General features: G+C 47.6%; 1 protein-coding gene across 1 annotated transcript; it reads left to right on the forward strand.

Moving 5' to 3' along the window:
* The first annotated feature begins 4,123 nt into the window (after nt 1-4,123).
* Nucleotides 4,124-13,636, forward strand: GP6 (glycoprotein VI platelet). The gene is given in 9 exon segments (XM_045830385.1): nt 4,124-4,204; nt 6,075-6,110; nt 6,204-6,283; nt 6,286-6,466; nt 8,647-8,931; nt 9,725-9,754; nt 10,099-10,152; nt 12,862-12,915; nt 13,458-13,636. Coding segments are annotated over 9 exon segments (933 nt in total). The 5' UTR covers nt 4,124-4,170.
* The last annotated feature ends 226 nt before the right edge of the window (nt 13,637-13,862 follow it).

Raw genomic sequence — 13,862 nt, forward strand, 5'->3', positions numbered from 1 at the left:
AGAGATAGGCATGACGGACCCCCAAATTGGAGACTGACCCCTCCCCCTGGGAGCCTCTGAGGGTGCCGGGCCTTCTGATGCCTTGACCTTGGGCTTTTGGCCTCTGGAACTTTGAGAGAATAAATGTGTTTCTTTAAGCCACTAAGGGGATGGCAATTTGTCACAACAGCCAGGGGACACATATAGTCTCTTTGGGGTCACAAGGAGGCTGCCAGAGCCCACAAGAGCCACTTTCTTTCTTGTTTCTGTGATGTGGGAGAGAGAAGCACTTCAATTTCTTCCATGTGATAGCATTATGTGCTCATCTTAAAACCCATGCACGCCCTGGCTGGTGTGGCTCAGTGGATTGAGCACCAGCCCCCAAACCAAAGGGTCACTGGTTTGATTCCCAGTCAGGGCACATGCCTGGGTTGTAGACCAGGTCCCCAGTAGGGGGTGTGGGGGAGGTAACCACACACTGATGTTTCTCTCCTTTTTCCCTCCCTTCCCCTCTCTCTAAAAATAAACAAATAAAATCTTAAAAAAACCCATACACATCCCACACACATGCCGAGACCTCATGGACCTCAAGCAGGATTTTCCAACACCAGTTAACCAGCTGTTAACATTTGGGGCTGGACACATCTCTGCTGTGGGGTGGGGTGTCCTGTGCACTGTGGGGTGTAAACAGTGTTCCTGGCCTCCACACTAGATGCCAGTAGCACCTCTCCCCAGCCCCACAGGTGTGACCCCCACATTGTCTCCAGACACTGCCAGGTGTGTCCTGGGAGGGGAAGGTCACCTTCAGTGGAGAACCACATGCAGACAGAATGGGATCCATTTCCCGGACTGTGAGTTTTAGGAGCTGCAAATGGACAGCAAGTGAGCTGGACCTAGTCACTGGCACGCAGGGGGACCACAAGCATGGGTTTCCACCTGTGGTTAATTGAGGTGACGCTCAGGTGGAGGGGAGGCCAGGGGCTGAGCATGCATGCTCTGGATTGGGTATTGTTACGGAAACAGTGCAAGTGATGGGAGAGGCTGAGGCAAGAAAGAGTGACCGTCTCGGAGCAGTTAATTCCTGGGGGAGACGTGGCATGAAATCAGGGGGCCTCTCTCACAGGTGGGCTCTGCTGGAAGCCACACTGGGGGTTTGTAACAGGGGCAGAGCTGCGAAAGCTCTGGAGCTGCCTGAGATCTGGGATTGGGGCCTTTGTGTGGACACACCTGAAAACCTGGAACAGTCCCCCACCCATTCAGCTCTCCTTTACTGCACGGGCCCTCCTCAAACATGTGTCTCCCAAGGTGATGTTTATTCCCATCAAGACCTGCCCGGATCATTGCATCATTGGTTGAACCTGGGGCACCTGTTTGGGCTCGCTCCAGGGCATGAGGCTCAGGGTGGAAAAGGAGAACAGCTGCGGAGAATCCATGGACGAAAAGCTCCTTCCTTCTCACCTAAGGATATGTTTATTGATTTTTGAGAGAGAGAAGGGGGAGGGGAGAGAAAGAGAGAGAGGAACATTGATCTGTTGTTACATTGATTTATGAATTCATTGGTTGATTCTTGCACGTGCCCTGACTGGGAATCAAAGCCACAACCTTGGAGTATCAGGACGATGCTCTAATCAATTAAGTTACTGGCTAAGGATACCACATTCTTAAAAACAACAACAACAACAAACCACAGACAAAACCTGTACACGATTTTATTACACGGCTGTATCATACGGATGCCCCCACACCAGTCTGAGAAAAACTGAAAAACGGTGCTATTGGCAAGTCTGCAAATGTGTGAAAACCACCATCAGAAAGGGAAAGTGTGAAAATGGTGAAAAGCATGCAGGCAGATCAAGCACCAACTGTGGTCTCAGAAAAGTGAATCTCCAGCCATAAGAAAGTAGAGGATGGGCCCCTTTTGGACTCTGTATGGTCAAGAGAAAGAGGAGAAAGAGGGGGAAATTAGGGTTTTGCAGAGAAGGGGGAAAAAATAAAAGGAAAGGAAATATCTCCGCCTAATAAAAACCGGTACATCACCATGCTACCAGTAGATGGCGCTGTTGCCCTAAAAATCTTCACAATAGCAACAAGGAGCGTTAACTGTTTAAGAACACGGTTAAGAAAATGTAGGAATCACACCAAACTACAGAAATGCACAGGCCTAAACAGTAGTTATCAAACGCTGCCACCAATATAAACCAGAAAATAATGAGAATCCCAAAATTCACTTGATAGACGCCTAAGAGTGGAATTGGCAGGTCACACAGTAATGTTTTGCCGACCTGTCACCCCTCCTCCACTGGGCTCAAAGCGGCGCTATTCGCTATTCGCAACAGCCAAGAGGTGGACGCAATCCAGGTGTCCATCATCAGATTGATGGATAATAAAACGTGGTCCATCCACCTGGTGGAACATTATGCAGCCTTAAAAAGGAAGGAGCCCCGGCTGGTGTGGCTCAGGTGATTGAGGGCGGGCCTGCTAATCCAGGGGTCACTGGTCCGAATCCCAGCCGAGGCACTGGCCTGGGCTGCCGGCCACGTCCCCAGTGGGGGGTTGGTGAAAGGCAACCACACACTGATGTTTCTCTCTCTCTTTCTCCCTCCCTTACCCTCTCTCTAAAAAATGAATAAAATCTTTAAAAAAAAGGAAGGAAATTCTGACACCTGCTACAACCTGGATGAAGCTTGAGGACATCATGCTGAGTAATAGGCCAGACACAAAAAGACAAATACAGTCAGATTCCACTTATATCAGGCATCCAGAGAAGTCAAATTCATTGAGACAGACAGAATGAGGCGTATTGGTGGGCCAGAGTGAGAGGTGGGTGGAGGAGTGAATTTGGGGAGATTAGCACTATGATTGGAAAAATAGTCATCAATATCTCCAGCCTGAATTTGGGGGTTGTGGGTGGAGGGGTTTGTGGGAGAGCTGAGGAAGCTACTGGTCTGGCCACAGAATTGGCACCATGACCGGGGAGCTGAGACTGTGAAGGCAATGGCAAATTAGCAAAAAAGAGGCTGAATTCTCCCCATTGAAAATGAGGAAAAAGAAGCCACCTTGCCTGTTTTTTTGAGTACTTTCGTCAAGCTGTGTCCCCAGCATGATGTTGAGATCTGCTTCCTCCTTTTCTTTCCAATCAAATATATTTTTAAGTTTTTTTTAAATTTTTCATTTTATTTAAAAAAATCCTCTCCTGGGGTTATGTTTATTGACTTGCAAGAAACATTGATCGGTTGCCTCCTGCACACACCCCAAATTGGGACTGAACCCGCAACCTTCTTTTTTTTTTAAAAGAATATTTTATTTCTTTATTTTTAGACAGGGGGAAGGGAGGAAGAAAGAGGGAGAGAAACATCAATGTGTGGTTGCCTCTCACATGGCTCCCACTGGGGACCAGGCCCGCAACCCAGGCATGTGCCCTGACTAGGAATCGAACCAGTGACCTTTTGGTTCACACGCCAGCATTCAATCCACAAACGGACAGTAACCAGAGGGGAGGTAGGAGGGGATAATGGGGGGAAAAGAGGAAAGTGTTCCCAGGAACATGTATAAAGGACACATGGACAAAACCAAAGGGGGGTAGGATCAGGGGTGGGAAGTGGGGGATGGCTGGGGTGGGGGGAAAAATGGAGACAACTGCACTTCAACAACAATAAAAAATGTGAAGAACAAAAGTTTAAACACAAACAAGCAAACAAACAATGAAAGTGGCATTGTAGGATCATACGCTGTTTCCACATGGGACATTCTGAGGAACCACCAAACCATTTCCCGAGGTGGCCGCCAGCCATGCACAAGGGTTCCCACTTCTCCACATCCTTGCCGACGTCTGTCAACATCTGTCTTGTTGAGGACAGCTACCCTCCTCCTGGGTGCGAAAGAAACATTCTCTCACTTGGGTTCTGATTTGCAGGTCCCGGTGAATGTCGGGAAGTTCAGGGGAGCCCTGGGGGGATGGACAGTCCCTCAATGGGCTGGTGGCCGGAGATAAGCGAGGATCCGTGGAGTCTGTGTGCAAGTCACTCTGCTGAGGGGACCGTTCCAGCCTGATAAGTCTCAGTAAGGAAAAGCCAGGCTGGCTGGGGGAGGGAGCAGAGCGTTCCTCACCCTCATCGCATCCTGTGTCTCCTCCGCTCCAGCCCCTCACGGCCTCCCTCTGGGGCACCAGCATTCAGGACCGGCTGAGGAACCATGTCCCCTTCCCTGTCTGCCTGCTTCTGTCTCGGTGAGTTCTGAGGGTTGATCTGGGAAATGCCGAGGCGGTAGGCTGTGAGACCAGTAATTTTCTAAAAAATAGTGTGAGCCATGGATTTTGGAGTGAGAGGTGACTTCTGAGGGTCCCTTTTCCTTGGGCGGGACTCAGGGAGGTAGAGTGTTGGTGTGAGTTATTCTAGTCTGTTCCGGGCTGGCTCAGGAAGCGAATATAGGTTTTTTGGCACTGGCTGAAACTTTCTCCCACTACCCCACTTAAAAAAAATAAAATATGGATTCGGTGATATCAGGGCTAGTTGTCGATTCAGTTGGTCCGTTTCCCTAATGGAAAAGAAGAACATGGATGAACCTGGAGGGCGTCGTGCTAAGTGAGATAAGCCAGACAGAGGAAGAAAGTACTGCATGATCTCATTTATACGTGGAATCTAAAAAAACAAACCCAGCCCTGGCCAAGTTCAGTGGATTGAGCACAAGCCTGTGAACGAAAGGGTCACTGGTTCAATTCCCAGTCAGGGCACATGCCTGGGTTGAGGGCCAGGTCCCTATTGGGGGGTGGTGGTGTGCAAGAGGCAACCACATATTGATGTTTCTCTTCTTTTTCTCCCTCCCTTCCCTTCTCTAGAATACATAAAATCTTTAAAAAGTAAAAATAACACAAAAGCAGAGAGTAGAAGGGCGGTTACCAGGGGCTAGGGGGGTAGGTGAGGGAAGTGTAGAAACTTCCAGTTAAGAGATGAATACATTCTGGGAGCTAATATACAGCATGGTGACTGTAGTTAACAATACACTGTATTACCTACTTGAAAGTTGCTAAGAGAGTAGATCTTAAAGGCTCTCACCACAAAAAATGGTAATTATGTGACGTGATGGAGGTGTAGGCTAAAGCTACAGTAAAAATCATTTTGCAACAGGTATTTGTACCAAATCAACACACTGTACACCTTAAACTTACACAATGTTATATGCCAATTCCATCTCAATGAAGCTGAGGGAAAAAAAAAGAGACCTCACCCAGCTCACAGGCCCCTTCTCAAAGAAGAGGCAATTATGTAGCTGTCAAAAGTGTGCACATGGGGCAGGGTTTCTGGAGGGAGCTGGCTGAGTAAGAAATCCCTGTTGGCACTTCAAAAAAAAAAAGGCATGGTAAAATAATGTACTTAACGTAAAGCTTGGCATTCACGACATTTACAGGGTCTTGCAATCATCGCCCGTGTCTAGTTCCGACACACTGTCACCCTTCCAAAAGGGAACTCGGGACCCACCACACTCAGCCCTCAGCTTTCCTCCCCTGGCCCCTGCCAGCCACCCATTGACTCTCTGTCTCTGGACAGACTGACCTGTTCTGGACATTTCGTATACATGGAATCATACAACTGTGGCCTTTGTTATTAGTATTATTTTAAATCCTCGCCCGAGGCTGTTTTTATTGATGTTTTTGAGAGGCAGAGGAAGGTGGGGGAGAGAGAGAGAGAGAAACCTCGATCCACCTGTCACCTCCTGTAGGGGCTCTGACAGGTGATCCAACCAGCAACCTAGGTGTGCGCCCCAACCAGGAATCAAGCCCAAGACATTTTGTTGCACAGAACGATGCTCCAACCCACTGAGCCACTCGGCCAGGGCTATCAGAGTGGCCTTTTCTGGTTAGTGTCTTTCACTGCAGTTATGTGCATGTGTATCTTTCAAAACAATTATGACCAAAGACATATAATGCATGCAACTGTCTTATCACTGTGCCCAGCACACAGGAAGTGTGGGATCACATGAGGCCCTAGTGTTAGCCCTTTTCTTTTTTTTATTTATTTAAAATATATTTTATTGATTATGCTATTACAGTTGTCCCGTTCCCCGCCCCACCCCCCTTTGTCCTTTTCTTCCCTCCTCAGGGCTGTGTCTGGGGCAAGTGATACAAGCTCAGATGGGTGAGTCTGGATCCCTCCTCTGGGGTCAGCCAGCGAGAGGGCGGGAGGGGCGAGGCCCCAGCTGACACCCACCACCCTCTGCTTCCCTTCCAGCCCCATTCCCCAAGCCCACCCTCCGGGCGGAGCCCAGCTCCCTTGTGTCCCAGCATACGCTGGTGACCCTGCGTTGCCAAGGGGCCCCCCAGGGGTGGACCTGTACCGCCTGGAGAATCTGGAATCCAGGAAGTATTATGAGAGGCAGGCGGTCCTCATCATCAAAGCCATGACACCGGATTATGCGGGACGGTACCGATGCTCCTACCAGAATGGGAGCCTCTGGTCTCCCCCGAGTGAGACGCTGACATTGGTTATCACGGGTAACTGGACAAGTGTGTGTGGGAGTGTTGGGTGGGGCTTGATATGTGGCCTCGGGGCTATATGGTGCTCAGTCCTGGGCTCCACCAGGGTGATGATGGGGATGAGGGTGACAGGTGATGTCAATGTCCCCTGGAGGCTGGGATTAGGGTGGGGGCAAGTGAGGCACTGGCCTTGTGCACCCAATTTAGGGGAGGTACCCCCCCCCAAACTCAGCTATCAAGATCAGTACGTTAATGCAATTTCTGCTTACAAAAATCCAAATCGATGCAGTCACTCCACTATGGACAAAAAACCACAATGAAAAGAAATCATCACCTGAGGTGGTCATTGATTTTAGAGGGCAGGAGGAAGAGAGACAAACATCAGTTAGTTGTCTCCTGCATGTGCCCTGACTGGGCACTGAACCCACAGCTTTTTGGTGCAGGGGACGATGCTCCACCCAACGGAGACACCGGGCCCAGGCTCTTTCTAATGCATTAAAAAATTTTTTTTTAATTTTCCCAAAGAAAATTTCAAAAATATCATTGATGACTTTGCTTCCATGAAAGCCAGAGACTTGAATGATAATAAATCCTGTTCATTTTTTGGTCTACATAAAATGTTTAAACTGGAAATAATGTGGCAAATTTCAATAACTTATTTGAAAACTATTTGTTTTTTTCTACATTCTAGTAACCAATAAACCTGTGTAAGAATGTTTGGAGTCCTTGCCTCAGCTTCAATGTGACCCCAATGTTGACATTTTTTTGCCCACTGTGGACGTGCTTCCATTAATTTTGATTTTAAAATTGATTTTAATAATGTGTTTGCATTAATGTTGATGGTAAAATTTACCTTGATTACTGAGTTTTGTCTCCAACCTTTTAAATTTGCCCCCAAAGGCCACTGTCTTACCCTAATTCACAATCTGTGGTCAGTGGTCCATCAGGTGTTGCATGCACCTTGGGGACAAACCCCAATCCTGTGTTTTCATTAACTATTTCCCTCACCACCTTATTTAACACTGCACCTGGTTGAAATGGCACTGATCACTCTGATGGGCAACACACGTTTACTTACTTAGCTTAGTTATTGCCTCTTCTCTCCTCCTGATGGGAATTATTTATTTTTTCTGAGCACAGAGATGGACATATGAGACTTGCTAAGGAAAAAAAAATTACTGTGTAAATGAACAAGCCATAATTCTCATGTGGCTTCTGTGGGGACCATCATGCACCAGGTGTGGCTCACCACGCTCCATGATGATAATTAAATCACATTATATCTATAGCAGTGTGAGCTCATTTTCAGGAGCCGAGAGCCTAGAGCCTGGGCCTGTGATTGCAAATTTCAGCTCTGCCTCTTCCCATCTTATGAACATGGATGCTTTATTGAGCATTGGGTCCTTTAGTTCTGTTGATGAAAAAGGGGTGATGAAGTCATAGGTCTTTGTGAGTCATGGCCTTGGAATACCATCTGGAAGCTGGTACTTTATTTTATTTTTTGTTTGAAAAATTTTTTTTGCATTTTTTGAAGATTTTATTTATTAATTTTAGAGAGAGGGAAAGGGAGAGAGAAAGAGAGGGAGAGAAACATTTATGTGTGAGAGATACATCAATCGATTGCCTCTCACACACCCCCAACCAGGGACCTGGCCTGCAACTCAGGCATGTGCCCTGACTGGGAATCGAACCAGTAACCTTTTGGTTTTCAGGCTGGTGCTCAATCCATGGAGCCACACCAGCCAGGGCTGGAAGCTGGTACAATAACACATAATACCAATATAACTGTTGCACACTGTAACCCAAGCTTACAATAGAAAATCAGCTCAAGCTATGTTGTTACTACCACCATAGTGTGAGTGCTGGCAAGGCGTTAGGTACTCAGCTCAGTGCTTAATATCTATTGCTTCACTCAGCCATTCCCATTTTGTAGCCCAGAAGCCTGAGGCACACACACAGGGGGAATTCATGTCCAGTCTCACACAGTCCCTGAGTGGCAGAGCCAGGAGTTCAGCTGGAACACTGAGATATAACTCCAGCCTTGTTCCCTTAGCCACTTTGTGAGCTGGTGGAAAGTGGTCTCTCCAGAATAGATATGCCTGGGAAGTTCTCCACCTCTCAGGGAGGTGGGGAACCTTCCCATGCCTGGCTGAGATACCAACCACTGTCTTTAACACCAGAGTTCTCTCCGCTCCCAGGAATCTATGAGAAGCCCACGCTCTCAGCCCAGCCCGGCCCGGCTGTATCCCCGGGAGGCGATGTGACTCTGCAGTGTAAGAGCAAATACAGTTTTGACCAGTATGCTCTGTGCAAGAAGGGGGACAAGGGACAAAAGAAGCAAACGGAGATGTGGTACCAGGCTGATTTCTCGATCATCACGGTGACGGCGGCTCACAGTGGGACCTACCAGTGCTACAGCTTTTCCAGCAGCAACCCCTACCTGTGGTCGGCCCCCAGTGACCCCTTGGAGCTCGTGGTCAGAGGTGAGGGGGTGCAGACCAGACCTTTCTGCCTCTGCCTTTGCAGGCCCTGGTGCAGGTTCCAAGGGGCAGGGCTGGGGGGCGGGACCACAGGTGCAAAGGATGTGCTTTATGTCAATACCAGAGCCCCTTCTGTCCCCAGAGCCTTTTCCAAGCCCATCTCTAGTCTCAGCCCGGGCTACATGATGACACTCCGTGTCCAGTATGTCCTCTCATACACACACACACACGCCGTGTACACACACAGTAGTTAACAGAACAAATGGTGTTCAAAGACACACCTGACACCTGTATCATGGTGACTGTGAAAACAACCCTCAAGCTTGAGAAGTATGTAGGCTAACCACTATGCTGCACACCTGAAGTGAATGTAGTATTGAATGCCCATGGTAAACTGAAAAATTTAAAAAATCTACAAAAAAGAATTACATAGTTCTGTTAGCACCTAGAAGGGGAGGCTTCTCTGAGCCATCAGTGTTGGCTGTGGACCTTCGGGCAGAGTGGACCTGGGGGGTGGGGTGGGCTGCAGGGTGGTGGAATTGTGGCAGGAAGGGGGTTGGCCGGTTGGTGCCACGTGGTGCGGCTGGCATGGAGGGAGGGTGGTGTGAGATGAGGAAGGGCCCATGTTGTTCCTCCCACATGGGTACCTGCCTCTCTGCCCAAGCTCACCCTTTCATCTGGAACAGGTAAGTCCCGAAGGGTTCACCCTGGTATCTGGGGTCCCAGAGGTCTTCTTTTCTTTCCCCTCCTTGTCCAGATTTCTAAATTTGACTCTTTCACACATTTGCTTTAACAGAAAAATCCTTTATTCCTGCCTCTAAAAAAGGTGAGTATCATAAGCAGATAGATATACATCCTTGTCCCCTCCTCCACCTATGAGAGCAGGTTTGGCTCCTGGGAACCAGCTCAGGGCGTAGGGCACAGAGATGCAGAGACTGGGCAGAACTGAGGTTCGTCATGTAGGGACGGGGACTGTCATGATGGATTAGCCCCAGAATGGACTGAGGCTCCTTTCAAAGGCTACTCAACTCTCACGACAGTCCTTCCCGTGTTGTCAGCTTTATGTTGATTTTTCCAGGTGAGGGATCTGGGTGGCAGAAAGGTTTTATCTTTTTGCTCAGGACCCGCAGCTAACAGTGCACAGAATTCCCTCTTTTTCTGATTTCTCAGAGACCACTGTGACAACCCACTCGGTACCCACAGCAGCATCTTCTGCTGTCACAGGTAAGTCCCGAAGGGTTCACCTTGGTCTCCAGGGTCCCAGGTGCCTGGGTCTCTTTTTCTCTTTTTCCTCTTCATCCAGACTTCTCAATGTGACTCACTTGTCTCTTTCATACACTTGCTTTATTATAAAAATTCTTTATTTTTGCCCATAAAAAAGGTGAGTGTCATAGTAGATAGATATTATTATGCTGCCTAGGTCCCCACTTGTATCCAGCCTCAGGGTGTTGGTTTATGTCAAAGGTGTACAAGAATATCTAAATGTTTTATAGAATTGTAGGTTCCTGGGGCAGGGAGGAAGGTGGCAGGGGAAGGGAAAGGCAGAAAACTGTACTTGAACAGCAACAAAATAAAAAAAAAAAAGAAAAAGGAGAATTGTAGGTTCCTGGACCCCATACCTGAATCTCTGAGATCTTTGGTTAGTGGTTCTCAAATGTTTGTGGGCCTGAGAATTCCCTGGGGGGTTTATAAAGAGTAGATTTCTAGTCCTGTGGAGTTTCTGATTTTGAAGGTCTGGGGCGGGGTATAGTAAGTTTCATTTCTAACAAGTTCCCAGGTGAGGCTGATGTTGCTTTTCTGTGATGTTATTGTGAGAGCCACTGCACTAAATTCTGTGGGACCACAGAGCTCCTCCATTTCATGCTTTTAGAGAGAGAGAAAGGGAGAAAGAGAGGGAGAAACAATGATGTGAGAGGGAAACACCTATTGGTTGCTTCATGTATGTACCCTGACCAGGGATCGAACCTGCAACCTTTTGGTGTCCAGGACAAAGCTCCAACTAATTGAGCCACTCAACTAGGGCTATGCTTCCTACTTTTATTTTATTTTTTAAAGGTTTTATTTATTTATAGAGACAGGGGAAGGGAGGGAGAAAGAGGGAGAGAAACATCAATGTGTGGTTGTCTCCCTTGTGGCCTCCACTGGGGACCTGGCCTACAACTCAGGCAGGTGCCCTGACTGGGAATCGAACTGGTGACCCCTTGGTTCACATCTCTTGCTCAATTCACTGAGCTACACCAGCCAGGACACTTCCCATTTTTAAAATTGAGATATAAAGTCTCATGTTATGAACTTTATTATATCCACCAGAATGGCAATAATAGTAACAACAACACAACAACAAGTGCTGGTGAGGATGTGGAAAAACTGGAATCTTCATATATTGCTGGTGGGAATAAAAATTGTGTAGCTGCTGTGCAAAAGAGCTTGGTGGCTCCTCAAAAGGAATTGCCAGCTCTGGCCAGTGTGGCTCAGTTGGTTGGATCATCATCCTGCACACCAAAAGTCTGCAGGTTTGATTCCTGGTCAGGGCATGTACCTGGGTTGTGGGTTAGATTCCCAGTTAGGGGGCCTACAAGAGGCAACTAATCAATGTTTCTCTCTCACCTCAATGTTGTTCTCACCCCCTTTCTCTCTTTCTAAAGGCAATGAAAAAGTGTCCTTGGGTGAAGATTAACCAAAAAAAAAAAAAAAAAAGAATTGCCATATAGTCATATCATAGAATTACCATATGATCCAGCAATTCTGCTCCTAGGTATGTGCCTCAGAAAATTAAAAAACAAAACAAAACAAAAAAACAACAACCCCATAACCAGCACAGAGCTCAGCAGAAAGGAAGATGAGGATTGGGCTCTCTTCTGCATCATCTAAGGCTGTTGCAGGTGTTTTTTTTTTTAATTTTATTTTAATTGTTCAAGTACAGTTTTCTGTCTTTTGCAAGCATTTTATCTGTGTTATGAAACCATTTCACTCTTCCCAGGAAAGTCCTTGGTTTGAAGGTGGGGGATGGGATGGAGGCAGCCTCTGAGCCTGGGGACACAGGAATATATCTGGTCATGTGGCCATTTCAAAGAGGGTGGAGTCAAGCCTGTGATGGGAAGATCACGACTCATCCGTACACACTGCTCTTCTGACTTGGCTCTGACCCATGTATTCAGCCCCACTTGGGTCATGGCAGCCTAGATATCGTGTACCCTGCTACCACCCCAGTTCAATGCATACACACTTCCCTCATGTTGTAGTTCTTTTCCCCTTTGCTTTTCCTGGGAAAATGTCTCAATTTCTCCCTAGCTGGGTGGTTCAGTTGGTTAGAGCATCATCCCATCTTGATATGCCAAGGTTGTGGGTTCAGTCCCCAGTCAGGGCATGTAGAAGAATCAACCAATGAATGCATCAGTATGTGGAACAATAGATCAATGTCTCTCTCTCCCCCCTTCCTTTCTTTCTGTCTCTAAAAATTAATGAAGTCTCCATTTTTCCCAAAACAGAAAACCTTGAGGATAGGTCAGATGTCTCCTGAGTCCACCTGACTTGAGCTTTTTGTAGGCTATTCCTTCTTTAAAAAAGATTTTATTTTTAGACAGAGGGGAAAGGAGAGAGAGAGGGAGAGAAACATCAATGTGTGGTTGCTTCTTGCATGCCCCCTGACTGGGGACCTGGCCCACAGCCCAGGTATGTGTCCTGACTGCTAATCAAAGCAGAGACACTTTGGTTCACTGGCCAGTGCTCAATCCACTGAGCCACACCAGCCAGGGCCACTGGTTGATTCCCATATGTGCCCTGACCGGGGATTGAACCCACAACCTTGGTATATTGGGATGATGCTCTAACCAACTGAGCTACTTGGCCAGGACCACTACTAGTTTGATTTTCACATTGACAGGGGTATAGGAGATGGTTCCATCCCTTCACACTTACTCTTTTTGATCCCAGAGCCTTCTAGGAAGAATATCATCATCTCTACACAGGGGACAAGCATTCCAACTGGTGAGTAAGTAGTCTTCTCTGGACCTTCCTTCTCTCCCTCCCTGTGTCTTTATCTAAAGCTGACTGCTTTCCCTATGCAGAGCTATAGCTATGATTTTTGGGTCCTGGTGTATCAAGTATTAAGGGGAGGGGAAATGATAATACACAGAGTCCAGAACTTGGCAATAAGATCAGGTGGGAAGGTTGCAATCTTCTATAGAAAGATCAATTCCTTCTCACTCTCTACCCCTTATAATAGTCTTCTCTTCCACAATGAGACGAATAACCAGGTAATGTCTGTGCATGAGACAGGTTGTATCAGAGGCCTGTGATGGGGTGTATGGAAGAGGTTATATCTAGGGAGCTGGAATTGTCTTGCCCTGACCCTGGTGAAGTGGGGAGGAACCCTTCAGGAAGAAGATAGGCATCCTAGATTGGCATCCTTGCTAGCAGAGAGTAACAAGATCTCAGATGAGGGATTCAGCTATGAGGAACATGAGATGTGGCTTGGAGCAGATCCTGGAGGTGGGTTCTTATCACCTGCTCCTGTCTTCATTCCTCAGGTGTCTCCCACCAGTACTACACCAAGGGTAACCTGGTCCGGATATGCCTTGGGGCTGTGATTCTCCTTCTCCTGGTAGGGATCCTGGCAGAAGACTGGTACAGCCAAAAGAAATCCCTGCAGCACCAGGTCCGAGCTATCCACAGGCCACTGCCACCCCTCCCACAGACCCAGAAATGACAGTCATTAGCATGGGGGTCGACTAGATGGCTGTAATGATGGTTGCCACCATTAGAATCCCAAGACTCTGTTGTATCTAAGAGATAGGTCATGAGAGCTGGGAGGGGCCCTAGAGTGCGTGTGGAGTGTGTGGGGTATGAAAGGAATATGATAGAAGCTACCACTGTGGAACAGGAGGGTGGGGGGTGCTTCTTGATGGCGCTCCACCAAGGAGCTGCTGAGTCAG

This window comes from Phyllostomus hastatus, unplaced genomic scaffold (assembly GCF_019186645.2).
Source record: "Phyllostomus hastatus isolate PE091 unplaced genomic scaffold, TTU_PhHast_1.1 phas_contig_151, whole genome shotgun sequence".
In the NCBI taxonomy this organism is placed as follows: domain Eukaryota; kingdom Metazoa; phylum Chordata; class Mammalia; order Chiroptera; family Phyllostomidae; genus Phyllostomus; species Phyllostomus hastatus.